This window comes from Oncorhynchus masou, chromosome 27, assembly GCF_036934945.1.
Source record: "Oncorhynchus masou masou isolate Uvic2021 chromosome 27, UVic_Omas_1.1, whole genome shotgun sequence".
NCBI classification, from domain to species: Eukaryota; Metazoa; Chordata; class Actinopteri; order Salmoniformes; family Salmonidae; genus Oncorhynchus; species Oncorhynchus masou.
The window spans coordinates 14941951-14954646 of NC_088238.1; the positions used below are offsets into that span (position 1 = coordinate 14941951).

General features: G+C 39.0%; 1 protein-coding gene across 1 annotated transcript; it reads right to left on the minus strand.

Moving 5' to 3' along the window:
- Positions 1-7787: 7787 nt before the first annotated feature.
- Positions 7788-9159, minus strand: LOC135515658 (GTPase IMAP family member 9-like). Its single transcript, XM_064939326.1, has 2 exons — positions 8992-9159; positions 7788-8879 (listed from the first exon to the last, which is right to left on the minus strand). The coding sequence occupies exons 1-2, from the start codon at positions 9062-9064 to the stop codon at positions 8296-8298; spliced, it is 657 nt and encodes a 218-aa protein (XP_064795398.1). The 5' UTR covers positions 9065-9159; the 3' UTR covers positions 7788-8295.
- Positions 9160-12696: the final 3537 nt, after the last annotated feature.

The following is a 12696-nucleotide window of genomic DNA, read 5'->3' on the forward strand; positions in this document are numbered from 1 at the left end:
GCCAAAGACACCAATACTCCTTAGCCAGCCCACAAGAATGGAATGGTCTACCGTATCAAAAGCTTTGGCTAAGTCAATAAAAATAGCAGCACAACATTGTGTAGAATCAAGGGCAATGGTGACATCATTTAGGACCTTTAAAGTTGCAGTGACACATCCATAACCTGAGGGGAAACCAGATTGCATACCAGAGAGAATACTATAGACATCAAGAAAGCCAGTCAGTTGATTATTGACAAGTTTCTCTAACACTTTTGATAAACAGGGCAAAATAGAAATTGGCCTATAACAGTTAGTGTCAGCTTGAACTCCCCTTTAAATAAAGATTGCATCGTGGCTGCCTTCAAAGCAAAGGGAACCTCCCCAGAGAGGAGAGAGGTTAAAAAGGTCAGAAATAGGCTTGGCGATGATAGGGGGAGCAACCTTAAAGAATAAAGGGTCTGAACCATCTGACCCAGATGGTTTATTGGGGTCAACTTTAAGGAGCTTCTTTGGCACCTCAGACTCAGTGACCGCCTGGAGGGAGAAATTTGTAGCTGGGCAGGGGGAAAAGAGAGGGAGATGTTGGATGGGCAAGGAGGCATGGCTGAGTCAAATAGCAATCCTGACTTAATGATGTGGTGATTAAAAAGCTCAGCCATGTGCTTCTTGTCAGTAACAACCACATCATCAACATTAAGGGACATGGGCAGCTGTGAGGAGGAGGGTTTATTCTCCAGGTCTTTAACCTTTTCCAGAACTTCTTGGCATTAGACCCACAGAGAGAGAACTGCTCCTTAAAGTAACTAACTTTGGCCTTCTGGATAGCCTGAGTGCACTTATTTCTCATTTGCCTGAATGAGAGCCAGTCAGCCTGAGTATGCGTGTGCCAAGCCTTTCGCCAAATGCAATTCTAGAGGTGGAGTAACTCTGCCAGATCACAGCCAGATTAATTCTCATTTCCTGTAATGGGGGTGTGTTTGTTAGCAATACCGCAACAATTATTTAAAAAAGAAGGTCCAAGCGTCTTCGACAGAGGGGATCAAGCTGATTCTATACCAATTTACAGAGGCCAGGTCATGAAGGAAGGCTTGCTCATTAAAGTTTTTTAGCAAGCATCTATGACAAATCAGGACAGGTTGTTTCACTGAGCAGCCATTACGAACCCAGGATGTAAAACAGTGATCACTAAGGTCATTACAGAAAACACCAGACTCATACTTCTCAGGATTATTTGTGAGGATAACATCAAGGAGAGTAGCCTTTTCTGTGTGTTTGGAGTCATACCTTGTGGGATTGGTAATAATCTGAGAAAGATTTAGGGAATCCCGTTGCTTTGTGGTTTGGTGGTTTAAGCATGTCCCAGTTTAGGTCATCGAACAGGACAAATTCAGATTTGGTGTAAGGGGCCAGGAGAGAACTTAGGGCATTTAGTATACGGGATGGTGCTGATGGTGGACGGTAACACCCAGCAATAGTCAACAAAGAGCTATTGTAAAGTTTAATGCTTAAAACCAGCAAATCAAATTGTTTGGGGACAGACTTGGTGGAGACAACCGAGTACTGGAGGTGTTCCTTGGTAAAGATTGCCACTCCACCACCTTCGGAAGGTCTGTCTTGCCGACAAAGGTTATAACCAGAAAGGTTAACATCAGTGTTCAAAACACTCTTTCTCAACCACGTCTCAGTAATGAACCATACATCTGTATTTTAGTTAATAAGCTTCTAGTGTTAACATGCAAAAAAACCAGGCTTTTATGAGAGCAGAAATCAGTGAAGCAAATATCAAAGCACAAGTCAGAATTAGGGTTAACAACAGTAGATGGGCCAGGGTGTACATGCACATTTCCAGATATCATCAGCAGTAATACAATCAGGGGACGGCAGAGGACAGGGAGAGCTCTGCAGTGTTGATTTTTTTTTTGCATTCAAAGGCCTCTGATTTGATTTGGGTAGGCTGTGAAACTCCTGCCATTGTAGGGCTCAAGGGCTTTGACGCCTCTCAATTCACACCTCCGTGCTAATTGAAGTTGCAGAAAGTTCTGTGCTGTCCTAGCAAGCTTGGTAGCCTTAAATTAGCATTCAGTCCTTATAAAGTAAAATATAGCTTTGTAATGTATTTTTCTTCTTGGCTTTAAAAGTAGCTTCAGACCAACATTACTCACTCAGTTCCAGGTTGGATGGTGTTTTCAGGTTTCTTGTGCTTCTTTTGCTGGTCAATGGTTTGCCAGAGCATTTGGAGCGTTTGGAAATAATAATCTTTGGTAGTATTAATCCTTCCAGGTAATTTTGTCCAACATCAGGTTGTAGGTTTGGAATTTTGATTTGGAGTGAAGGTTATGTTGTGGAGGGTAGTATCCTGTATATGTCCTTGCAGAAAAATCTAAGTTTATCTAACTCTAAATCTAACTTTTTATTAAAACATGCTGAAAAATGAGGGAGCCCATTTGCTCATGATGGAAAATGTACTCAAATGTCATACTTGAATAAAAGTAAAGATACCTTAACAGAAAATGACTCACGTAAAAGTTACCCAGTAAAATGCTACTTGAGTAAAAGTTTAAAAGTATCTGTTTTTAAATGTATTTAAGGACAGTCGTAGAAAAAGTACTCAATCATCATACTTGAGTAAAAGTACAAAGTAAGAATAAATGCTATACATCAAATTCCTTACATTAAGCAAACCAGACAGCACAATTTTCTTATTATTTTTAATTACGGATAGACAGGGGCAAACTCCAACACTCAGACAGAATTTTGCAAACACAGTATTTGTTTTCGTGAGTCCGCCAGATCAGAGGCAGTAGGGATGACAAAGTGTTATATTGATAGGTGCCATAATTCTGTCCCGGTTGATCATTCTAAATGTAATGAGTATTTTAGGTTCCAGGGAAAATGTATGGTGTAAAAAGTACATTTTTTTTCTTTAGGAATGTATTGGAGTAAAAGTAATAGTTGTCAAATATATAAATAGTAAAGTAAAGTACAGATACTCCAAATAACTACTTACGTAGTACTTTAAACTATTTTTACTTAAGTACTTCACAACCACTGATCTACACTGATTGAAGTTAATTTAACAAGGGACATCAATAAGGGATCATAGCATTCACCTAGATTCACCTAGTCAGTCTATGTCATGGAAAGAGCAGGTGTTCATAATGTACACTCAGTCTATAATACAGTAGTGTACTTTCGAATACAAGCCACAGTACATTTTCGACAATTGGGTCCATCATATTAAGAGAAACAGTTATATGGAGATTAGGCTAGGGTAGCCTAGTGGTTAGAGAGTTGGACTAGGAACTGGAAGGTTGCAAGTTCCAACCCCTGAGCTGACAAGGTACTAATCTGTCGTTCTGCCCCTGAACAGGCAGTTAACCCACTGTTCCTAGGCCGTCATTGAAAATAAGAATTTGTTCTTAACTGACTTGCCTAGTTAAATAAATAAAAAATATATGTAATAAATATATGAAGAAATCAGTCAATTGAGTTCATTAGGTCCTAATCTATGGATTTCACATGACTGGGAATACAGATATGCATCTGTTTGTCAAAGATACTATTAAAAAAATAGGCCTCACAATGGGCCTCAGGATCTCGTCACATAAATGCAATCATTTTCGTTGTCCGTAGCTTACGCCTGCCCATACCATAACCCCACCGCCACTCTGTTCACAACGTTGACATCAACAAACCGCTCACCCACACAACGCCATACACGTAGTCTGCGATTGTGAGGCCGGTTGGATGTACTGTCAAATTCTCTAAAACAATGTTGGAGGCGGCTTATGGTAGAGAAATGTACATTAAATTCCCTGGCAACAGCTCTGGTGGACATTTCTGCAGGTTTCAGGTTTAAGGTTTAAAAGTTTTTTACACTTAACAAAAAAAAAACTTTTAAGAGATGTAATAGCAGTACTTCTTGACAATCAGATCCACTGTTAATGTTGTGGCAGCACAGAGACATAGAATAGAAGATCAAGACGAGATATCAAGTGTGAAACATTGATTGATAAATAAATAAAGTAATACTTTATCATGGCTAGGAACCTAAAAACAGGAGAAATAAGGCTTGTTCTTGACCTTACTGAAGGAAGAGGAACTTTGATATTAAAGTCATGGGTGTAATAATTGTCCTGTCTTGACAACTTTTGGAAAATTGGGGACACTAATGGGTTTAATCTGTTTAGTTCTGTACATTGTTATAAACCCTGTTGTACTGATTTTCTAGATATTTTCTCCGTAGTGGTCATTCCTTAATGAAGGCTATTGGTCAGTGACTATGTCTCTATGCAATTCATAGAGAAAAATATATAGTCTTGGCCAGACTTAAATGGGCTCTCGTCAACCACAAATGTCCTATTTTAAGTATGGTATGTTAAGAAGGTGAAAACAATACTAATATTGTTATTAATAATAATAATACTTGTGAGTCCAACATACAGGGCATTCGGAACTTATTCAGACCCCTTGACTTTTTTCACATTTTGTTACATTACAGCTGTAACGACGTTCTTCGTTTGTCGAAAGAGATTCGGACCGAAATGCAGCGTGTTGGTTACTCATGTTTATTAATGAAACAAATAACGGAACTATACATGAAATAACTAATAAATACAAAACAACAAAACGGAATGTGAAACCTATTACAGCCTATCTGGTGAACACTACACAGAGACAGGAACAATCACCCACGAAATACAAAGTGAAACCCAGGCTACCTAAATACGGTTCCCAATCAGAGACAACGAGAATCACCTGACTCTGATTGAGAACCGCCTCAGGCAGCCAAACCTATGTAACACACCCCCCTAATCAGCTACAATCCCAATAACTAAAAAACGCCACTAAGAATTACAACAAACAATAAACCCATGTCACACCCTGGCCTGACCAACTAAACAACTAAACACAAAATACTAAGACCAAGGCGTGACAACAGCCTTATTCTAAAATGTATTAAATTATATTTTTCCCTCATCAATACACAATATCCCATAACACAATATCCCATAATGACAAATCAAATGTATATATATATATTAAAAAACAGAAAATATCACATTTACATAAGTATTCAGACCCTTTACTCAGTACTTTGTTGAAGCACCTTTAGCAGCGATTACAGACTCAAGTCTTTTGGGGTATTACGCTACAAGCTTGGCACACCTGTATTTGGGGAGTTTCTCACATTCTTCTTTGCATTTCCTCTCAAGCTCTGTCAGGTTGGATGGGGAGTGTCTCTGCACAGCTATTTTCAGGTCTCTCCATAGATGTTCGATTGGGTTCAAGTCTGGGCTCTGGCTGGGCCACTCAAGAACATTCACAGACTTGTCCCCAAGCCACTGCTGCGTTGTCTTGTGTCATGACTGTCCTGATCAGGTCAGGTTACAGGAGACCACAACCCTACAGATTATCTCTCAACCCCAACAGAGGAGGAGAGATCTAGGGGTCTGAAGATGTGGGGGTTTTATGACCCCTCACGCCAATGGAAAATCTTAGGCCACAGACAAATTCCTTTTGTCCTGTCACTATGGAGAACCAGCCTCAGAACATTAAACATTAAATAAAGGGACTTTGGAACAATGGTTTCCGTCAGCCACAATGGTGGTCATGACGATAGATGGTTTATGAAAATGTATGTCATTTTTGTTTTGTTATTAAAGGTTAATAGATGATGTTATTACAAAAACATTGTAACGTCAACAGTTTACCTAGTATATGTTTGATGTTTATACATTGTACGTTGTATGGAAAATGTCCAAATCAAAGAGAATGTTTTGGTAAAGATGAAATGTGAAGTTCGTTGTCTAAAACTGGATATGATTAAAATCTAGACCTTGCCCTTAACTTGGAAGTGCGTCATTGAGCAGCCTGAACAGTCCACGCGGAGCATCCAAGGAGACCTTCCCCACGTAATTACATCATTATATTCTGACCAATAAGAGCAGCAGTTTGGGGCAAGGCTAGAGTTAGAATAAGCATAGCTGACAAATTCACCCAAATGAATATTTCTCTCGTGTACTTTCTCTTTTTCTCTCTCTTTTAAATCCCCATTTTGGGTAACGCGCAACATAGTGTGTTGGCCCGTCATACTAAGTTCTAATCAATAGCCTATAATGTGTTTTTGTATATGTGTATCTTTTATCATCATTTTAGCTTTCTAGTAAATACATACTCAACTAAGATTGGTGTGGTGCGAACTCATTGGTGAGACCCGGGTCCGTGCAGATTCACGGATTATGCGACGTTCAGAACAAGACTAGAGGTAACTGATTAATTTGCGGCTGTTGTAAAATCGATATTCTCATATTATTTGAGTTCATTTGGGAAATAGAAACTCAATAAAACTAATTTTCCCATGGTGCCCCAGATTGATGAGTTAATAATTGCTTGATTCAGTTAATCACGCAATGAGAAACCTTTAATCATTCGATGAGCAACAGTCAACACATTAACTAATACAACGTCACGACACTTGGCTGTGTGCTTAGGGTCATTGTCCTGTTTGAAGGTGAACCTTTGCCCCTGTCTGAGGTCCTGAGCGCTTTGGAGCAGGTTTTCATCAAGGATCTCTCAGTACTTTGCTCTGTTCATCTTTCCCTCGATCCTGACTAGTCTTCCAGTCCCTGCCACTAAAAAACATCCCCACAGCATGATGCTGCCATCACCATGCTTCACCGTAGGGATGGTGCCAGGTTTTTTTCAGACATGACGCTTGGCATTCAGATCAAAGAGTTCAATCTTGATTTCATCAGAACAGAAAATCTTGTTTCTCATGGTCTGCGAGACAAACTCCAAGCAAGCTGTCATATGCCATTTACTGAGTAGTGGCTTCTGTCTGACCACACTACCATAAAGGCCTGATTGGTGGAGTGCTGCAGAGATGGTTGTCCTTCTGGAAGGTTCTCCCATCTCCACAGAGGAACACTGGAGCTCTGTCAGATTGACTATCGGGTTCTTGGTCACCTCCCTGACCAAGGCTCTTCTCCCCCGATTGCTCTGTTTGGCTGGGCGGCCAGCTCTAGGAAGAGTCTTGATGGTTCCAAACTTCTTCCATTTAAGAATGATGGAGGCCATTGTGTTTTTGGGTTACTTCAATGCTGCAGAAATGTTTTGGTACTTTTCCCCAGATCTGTGCCTCGACAAAATCATGTCTCGGAGCTCTACAGACAATTCCTTCTATCTCATGGATTGGTTTTTGCTCTGACATGCACTGTTAACTGTGGGACCTTATATAGACATGTGTTTGCCTTTCCAAATCATGTCCAATCAAGTTGTAGAAACATCTCAAGGATGATCAATGGAAACAGGATGCACCTGAGCTCAATTTCGAGTCTCATAGCAAAGGGTCAGAATACTAAATAAGGTAAATAAGGTATCTGTTTTGTTTTTTTATACGTTTGTAAATATGTCTAAAAACTTGTTTTTGCTTTTTCATATATGGAGTATTGTGTGTAGACTAACGAGGGAAAACATTTATTTTATCAATTTTGGAACAATACTGAATACTTTCCGAATGCACTGTAGTTATATTTTCATGTTCTGAACGTTGTATTGTAGTAACCCTTAAGCATTTGTGCACCATAAGGTAAGAACTATTTCATCATGGCCAATGTTTATACTTTTATTGCATTTAGTGATTGTGCCCTGTTTATTGTGGTGATTACTGGATCACTGGCTCTCATGGTGCGTGTGAAGGTGTGTGTCATAATCAGCATGGCCTGAACTCAGAACCTGATAGAATATCAGCGAAAACTTCAATAACTGCAGTCCAGACACAGTGGAAGACAGCCAGAGTGATCTAACTTCACTTACTGCTGTTTGCCTTGGTTTTTACTTGGATTTTGTAGTTCTCAAATTTGACATTACATTTTCACTGAAACAGAAGAAAATTGAACCAGGACACTTGGTCAAAAGATAAAACTGATACTACAGAGCCTGATTTCGGGCAGCATTTTGATCAAATGTGTTGTTACTGCAGTTTGTAATTGTACAGCTGAACATTGTCTTCTTTTAGGGTTTGAACTGGTCTGGTCAGATTTCATTAAAACAGTTATTTTAACAATGCTAGTTATGCATCTTTTTCACACTCATCCAAGGACACCTTGACTTTCATTACACACCCTCACTGCAGAAACTTTTTCTCATGAAATCAAGTGACATAGTTAGAGAACAGGATTCCTGTTAACGTGCCCTGCTACATATGCAATATATTCTACAGTACTTTTCCACTAACATGACACAGCACTTTCCACCGACCCTTTCTCCATAATTAAGGACTATTAAGGATATGGTCTAAAAACACAAGCTTTATCTTCTATGTGTGAAGTACCCTCCTCCAGCTACTGCCACCATCTCATCAATCTTCTTGACCAGCTCAACAACTTGACCTCTACTTCCACTTGTATTGTCAAAAACATGGAATCTGCCAAAACAGCGTTTTATAATTGCTCGAACACACTCATGGCCATCAGATATGAAGTTGTTTATTGTTTGACCCACAAGTTTATCACCATGAGTAAAGAGCACAATCATGAACTTGAAGACCTCTGGTCCAAAGAGCCTCTCCAGATCATCCACAGTATTCTGATCCTCCTTTCTCCATGTCGTTGCCTCCACCACCAGCAAGAAGACATGAGGACCAGGGGCTGACTTTTGAAGACACCTCACTATCTCCTTTTTGACAAGTTCTTCAGTCTTCCCTGTGTCTAACAGTCCTGGTGTGTCCACCACATATATCCATCTTTTATCATGAACTCTTTCTTTAACACAACTCTCAGTCACCGATTTAGCGTCTTCCATCGATGTAAACATTTGTTGGCCCAGAATGGTGTTTCCCGTGGCACTTTTACCCGCTCCAGTTTTTCCAATCATCACAATTCTAATGTCACGACCTGCAAAAGATAATACATTGTAAGTTATCAAATCCCTCAAAACCAGTAAACAAATGTCCAGGCTTGAAAAACATACTCAACTGAAAAGTAACAGAAATCATTCAACACTCACCTGCAGGCATAGAATTACCCATATTGTCTTGATAATGAAAGGTGAATGTGGAGAAACAGTGTTGTCTTACCATTTATTCACCAAGCTCTCTTAGAACCTCCCACCTGCTTCATGTCTCTACAATAAGGAAGATGCAAAACGGTTCCTTCCAGATTTGCACCGACCGTATGTTGGAGACCTCCCTGTGGGTCACCATGATCGTTTGAAATCCAGGCAATCGTCATAGAAATCGGATGTGTTGCATGGAGGACTAACGTTTCGATGAACTGACACCGTTATTAATACAACTACCAACGGAAAAAGTCACTGCTAACTGAAACCGAGGCCAATTTTTTCCTCAAGGTTGCCCCTTTTTTATTTTCAGGCTTTCTACAAAGGTGGAGGAAGAGGAGGAACATGTCACAATGTAAGTATTACTTTTTCTAAATGATTAAGTCATATACAATGTAATGTCAATTTATTGCCATATTTATCGAAAATAAATGACACGTCAGGTTAATGCCTTTCATAGATGTTTTCCCCCTAACATAACTCAAGTTAATACTGTCATCAAATGCCCGTTTCTATCCAAGTACATTGTACCTATTACTGTTTTATCAGGTCAAAGTCAACAGGATAGTGAGGTGCCAGGTAGTGGAGCAGAAGTAGGAGGACCAGGACCAGAGAACAGTAAAAGCAGCCCCAACAAGATTTTGAACATTGTCTTACTGGGACAGGCAGGCACCGGAAAGAGTGCAAGTGGCAACACAATCCTGGGGAAAGACCTTTTTAAATCACGTCGAAGCTCTGTACCAGTCACCAGAGAGTGCCAGGTAGAAAATAAGCCGTTTTCAAGAGCAAAGGTTAGAGTCATTGATACCCCTGACTTCTTTGATGAATATGTTAAAAAAGATGAACAGCTGACACGTTGCAGTAATTACTGTGAGACTGGGATTTCTGTGTACTTGTTGGTGATTAAAATTGGCCGATTCACAGAGGGCCAGAGAGGGACTTTAAATGAATTGGAAAAAGCCTTTCAGATTAAAGGCAAAGATAAAACTATTGTCCTCTTTACTCATGGAGAGGACCTGAAAAACATGAACATAGACATGTTTATCCAGTCAGACCCTCATCTTAAACAGATAGTTGAGCTCTGTGGGAACAGGTACCATGTGTTCAGAAACACTGACCCAGACCGTCATCAGGTGATGGGGCTGATGGGGAAGATTTCTGGATTGCCGGGCATTGATGAAATGTTCCCTGATTCGAAGGGGTGGCTCACTGCTATACAGAAGTGGATACCGTGGATACCTCAGAGGGAAACAAGCAATGCTCAATATAAGTGCACAATGACTTAAGATTTATGGAAAATATGAGAGTGCTACCAATGAATGTTTTAGGTTACTGGATTATTGTGTCTTAAAAAGAAGATCATTGTATGAAAAAAAAAAAAAAATCTAAAATGTTATGAATTGATTTATTGTGTAAACTGATTGTAAATGGACTAAACTTCTTTCGTAAAACTTGTGTCATTTAATTTTCCAGTTATATGAATGTGATTTTTTTCTAGATTCCTGTTGTTTTCACTGTATATAGCCCCTGACAGATATTGAGATGTATGCTTAGTTTTCTTATTTGACCTGAAATGTTCACATTGTGACTTTGATTGCTCTTGTTTGTTTTTTTATCTGAAATTATGTTTTTGGTGTAAGAAAACCACATTATTGTGCTCTAGGAATCCATGATTACTGTAATCAATAAGTCAATGTTGATAGTGGAAACAACAAGATACTCACCAATGACTTACATTCCTGCCCTGCTGATAAAATACACAAGAATTAGCCACATTTGTTAGAGAAGGAAATAAAATGCTGACATTCATTGTAAATATGACGTTTCATGGTGAGCCAGAGGAAACAGTGACACTGTCCCGAAATCTCTTATGTCCCTCACATTAAAAAACGATTTCACTTTTTTTTCAACTATTTTTGGAACACTTCACATGATCACGTTTTCACATGGGTAGTTTCATGCTATCACATGTTGCTTTACATGTTGTTACATGTTGTTATCACATGAAAACATTTTTTATGTTACGGTGTGTGAAGCAGACATGCAAATAATGTGTATGACACTTGATCATATTAAAATCTTCGATAGCAACATATTCAGTCAGTGGAGTCTTTGTTTCAGTATTGATAATTTATACAAAACAAATGTTTAAAAAATGCTTTTGAAATGGATGTCCTGACGATTTATGACATGTTAATGAGAATGTATAGCAGCATCATTTAAAGCTAATAGGCAATATTTTCACTATGAAAATTAAATGCACCATGGTAACTTTACAGGGCAGGGAAAGCAAACATGAAGAATGTATTCACCAATAGAAAATGGTGAACAACAGGATTAGATGCAGCTATTAGCTCAGAGGACTTTGTAAGGTAAATGTGACCCCCTAGAGGTAGTTTTGTAGTGTGGTTGATGAGTCAGTTGATGCTATACTGCTTTATGTTGGGGATCTGATTAGCTTTTCAGCTGATTTTTATTTTATTGTATTTATTTTTACCTTTATTTTACCCCGCAGGCCAATTAAGAACACATTCCGATTGACAATGACTGCCTGGCAAGACATCCTGGTCTCATAGACTAGACGTATCATAGTAAACGGAAATCCGGGACAACCAAATTAGTAAGATTTGTTACGTTTGATATGGTTACATGGGACTAAAGGTTACTTAAGGCAGAACAATTGGAGGTCAGGGTGGATGGGTGGGCGTATGACATGGATGTCTAGCAGTCTCATCACAGACAACTTTAGCATTTTAGCTAACTAGCAACCTTACAAATACTTACCACATTTTAGCTACTTTGCAACTACTTAGCATTTTTGCTAACCCTTCCCGCTAACCTTAACCTAACTCCTAAAGTTAACCCTAACTGTGAGACAGAGTCAAGACGAGACCAGAAAAATGAAGGTCCAGTTCAAGACCATGACTGTAATATTGTCAAATCGTCACCATAATGAGAGTTCAAAATGTTCAGTATACTGTGTTCATATTTCAGAAAAACATTTGGATTATTTACACATTCAGAATGATGAAAAAATGATTTTTTTTTTGCAATTGGAAATAATAGGAAATAGTACATTTAGATTGTGGAATGCTGAGCCTAATGGTTGTGTTTTTATATTCTTATGATTGGGACCTACAGGCTTATTATGTCCAAGTGAATGGACTGCTGTATTTCCATCGGCCCTAAGCAGTGGTGTAGTGGAGAAGTGGGTCCTGTGTGAAGGAAAGGCACCCTGTGTAAAAAAAAATGTTTTCCTATAGATTTTTCAGATTTCCTCTCTCAAAACTACAAAAAAATGATGTTCTAAGTCCTCAACAATGCTTAAACCACACCAGGACACCATTTTTCAGGTCTGGGAAAAATAGAGGGTGTCGTTGCCCTTTATTTTAATTGAGTAAAACAAATGCCCTTGATACAAATCAACATTATATATCATTCTGTCAGGTAGGCCTACATTGTAGTCAACATTTAAATTTAGTCTGTTGGGAAAGCCTTTAGAAATGTTAATGCAAATGCGCATTATGACTGGATTGGACATTGCAAATAGCTTACTAACCAAGACTAAGGACCAAACTTGTTCAATACCTGGTTTGCATACCCATTGTTGCCTTAGTTAACATTTACTGGTAGATGTCATGAGTTGAAACGTCT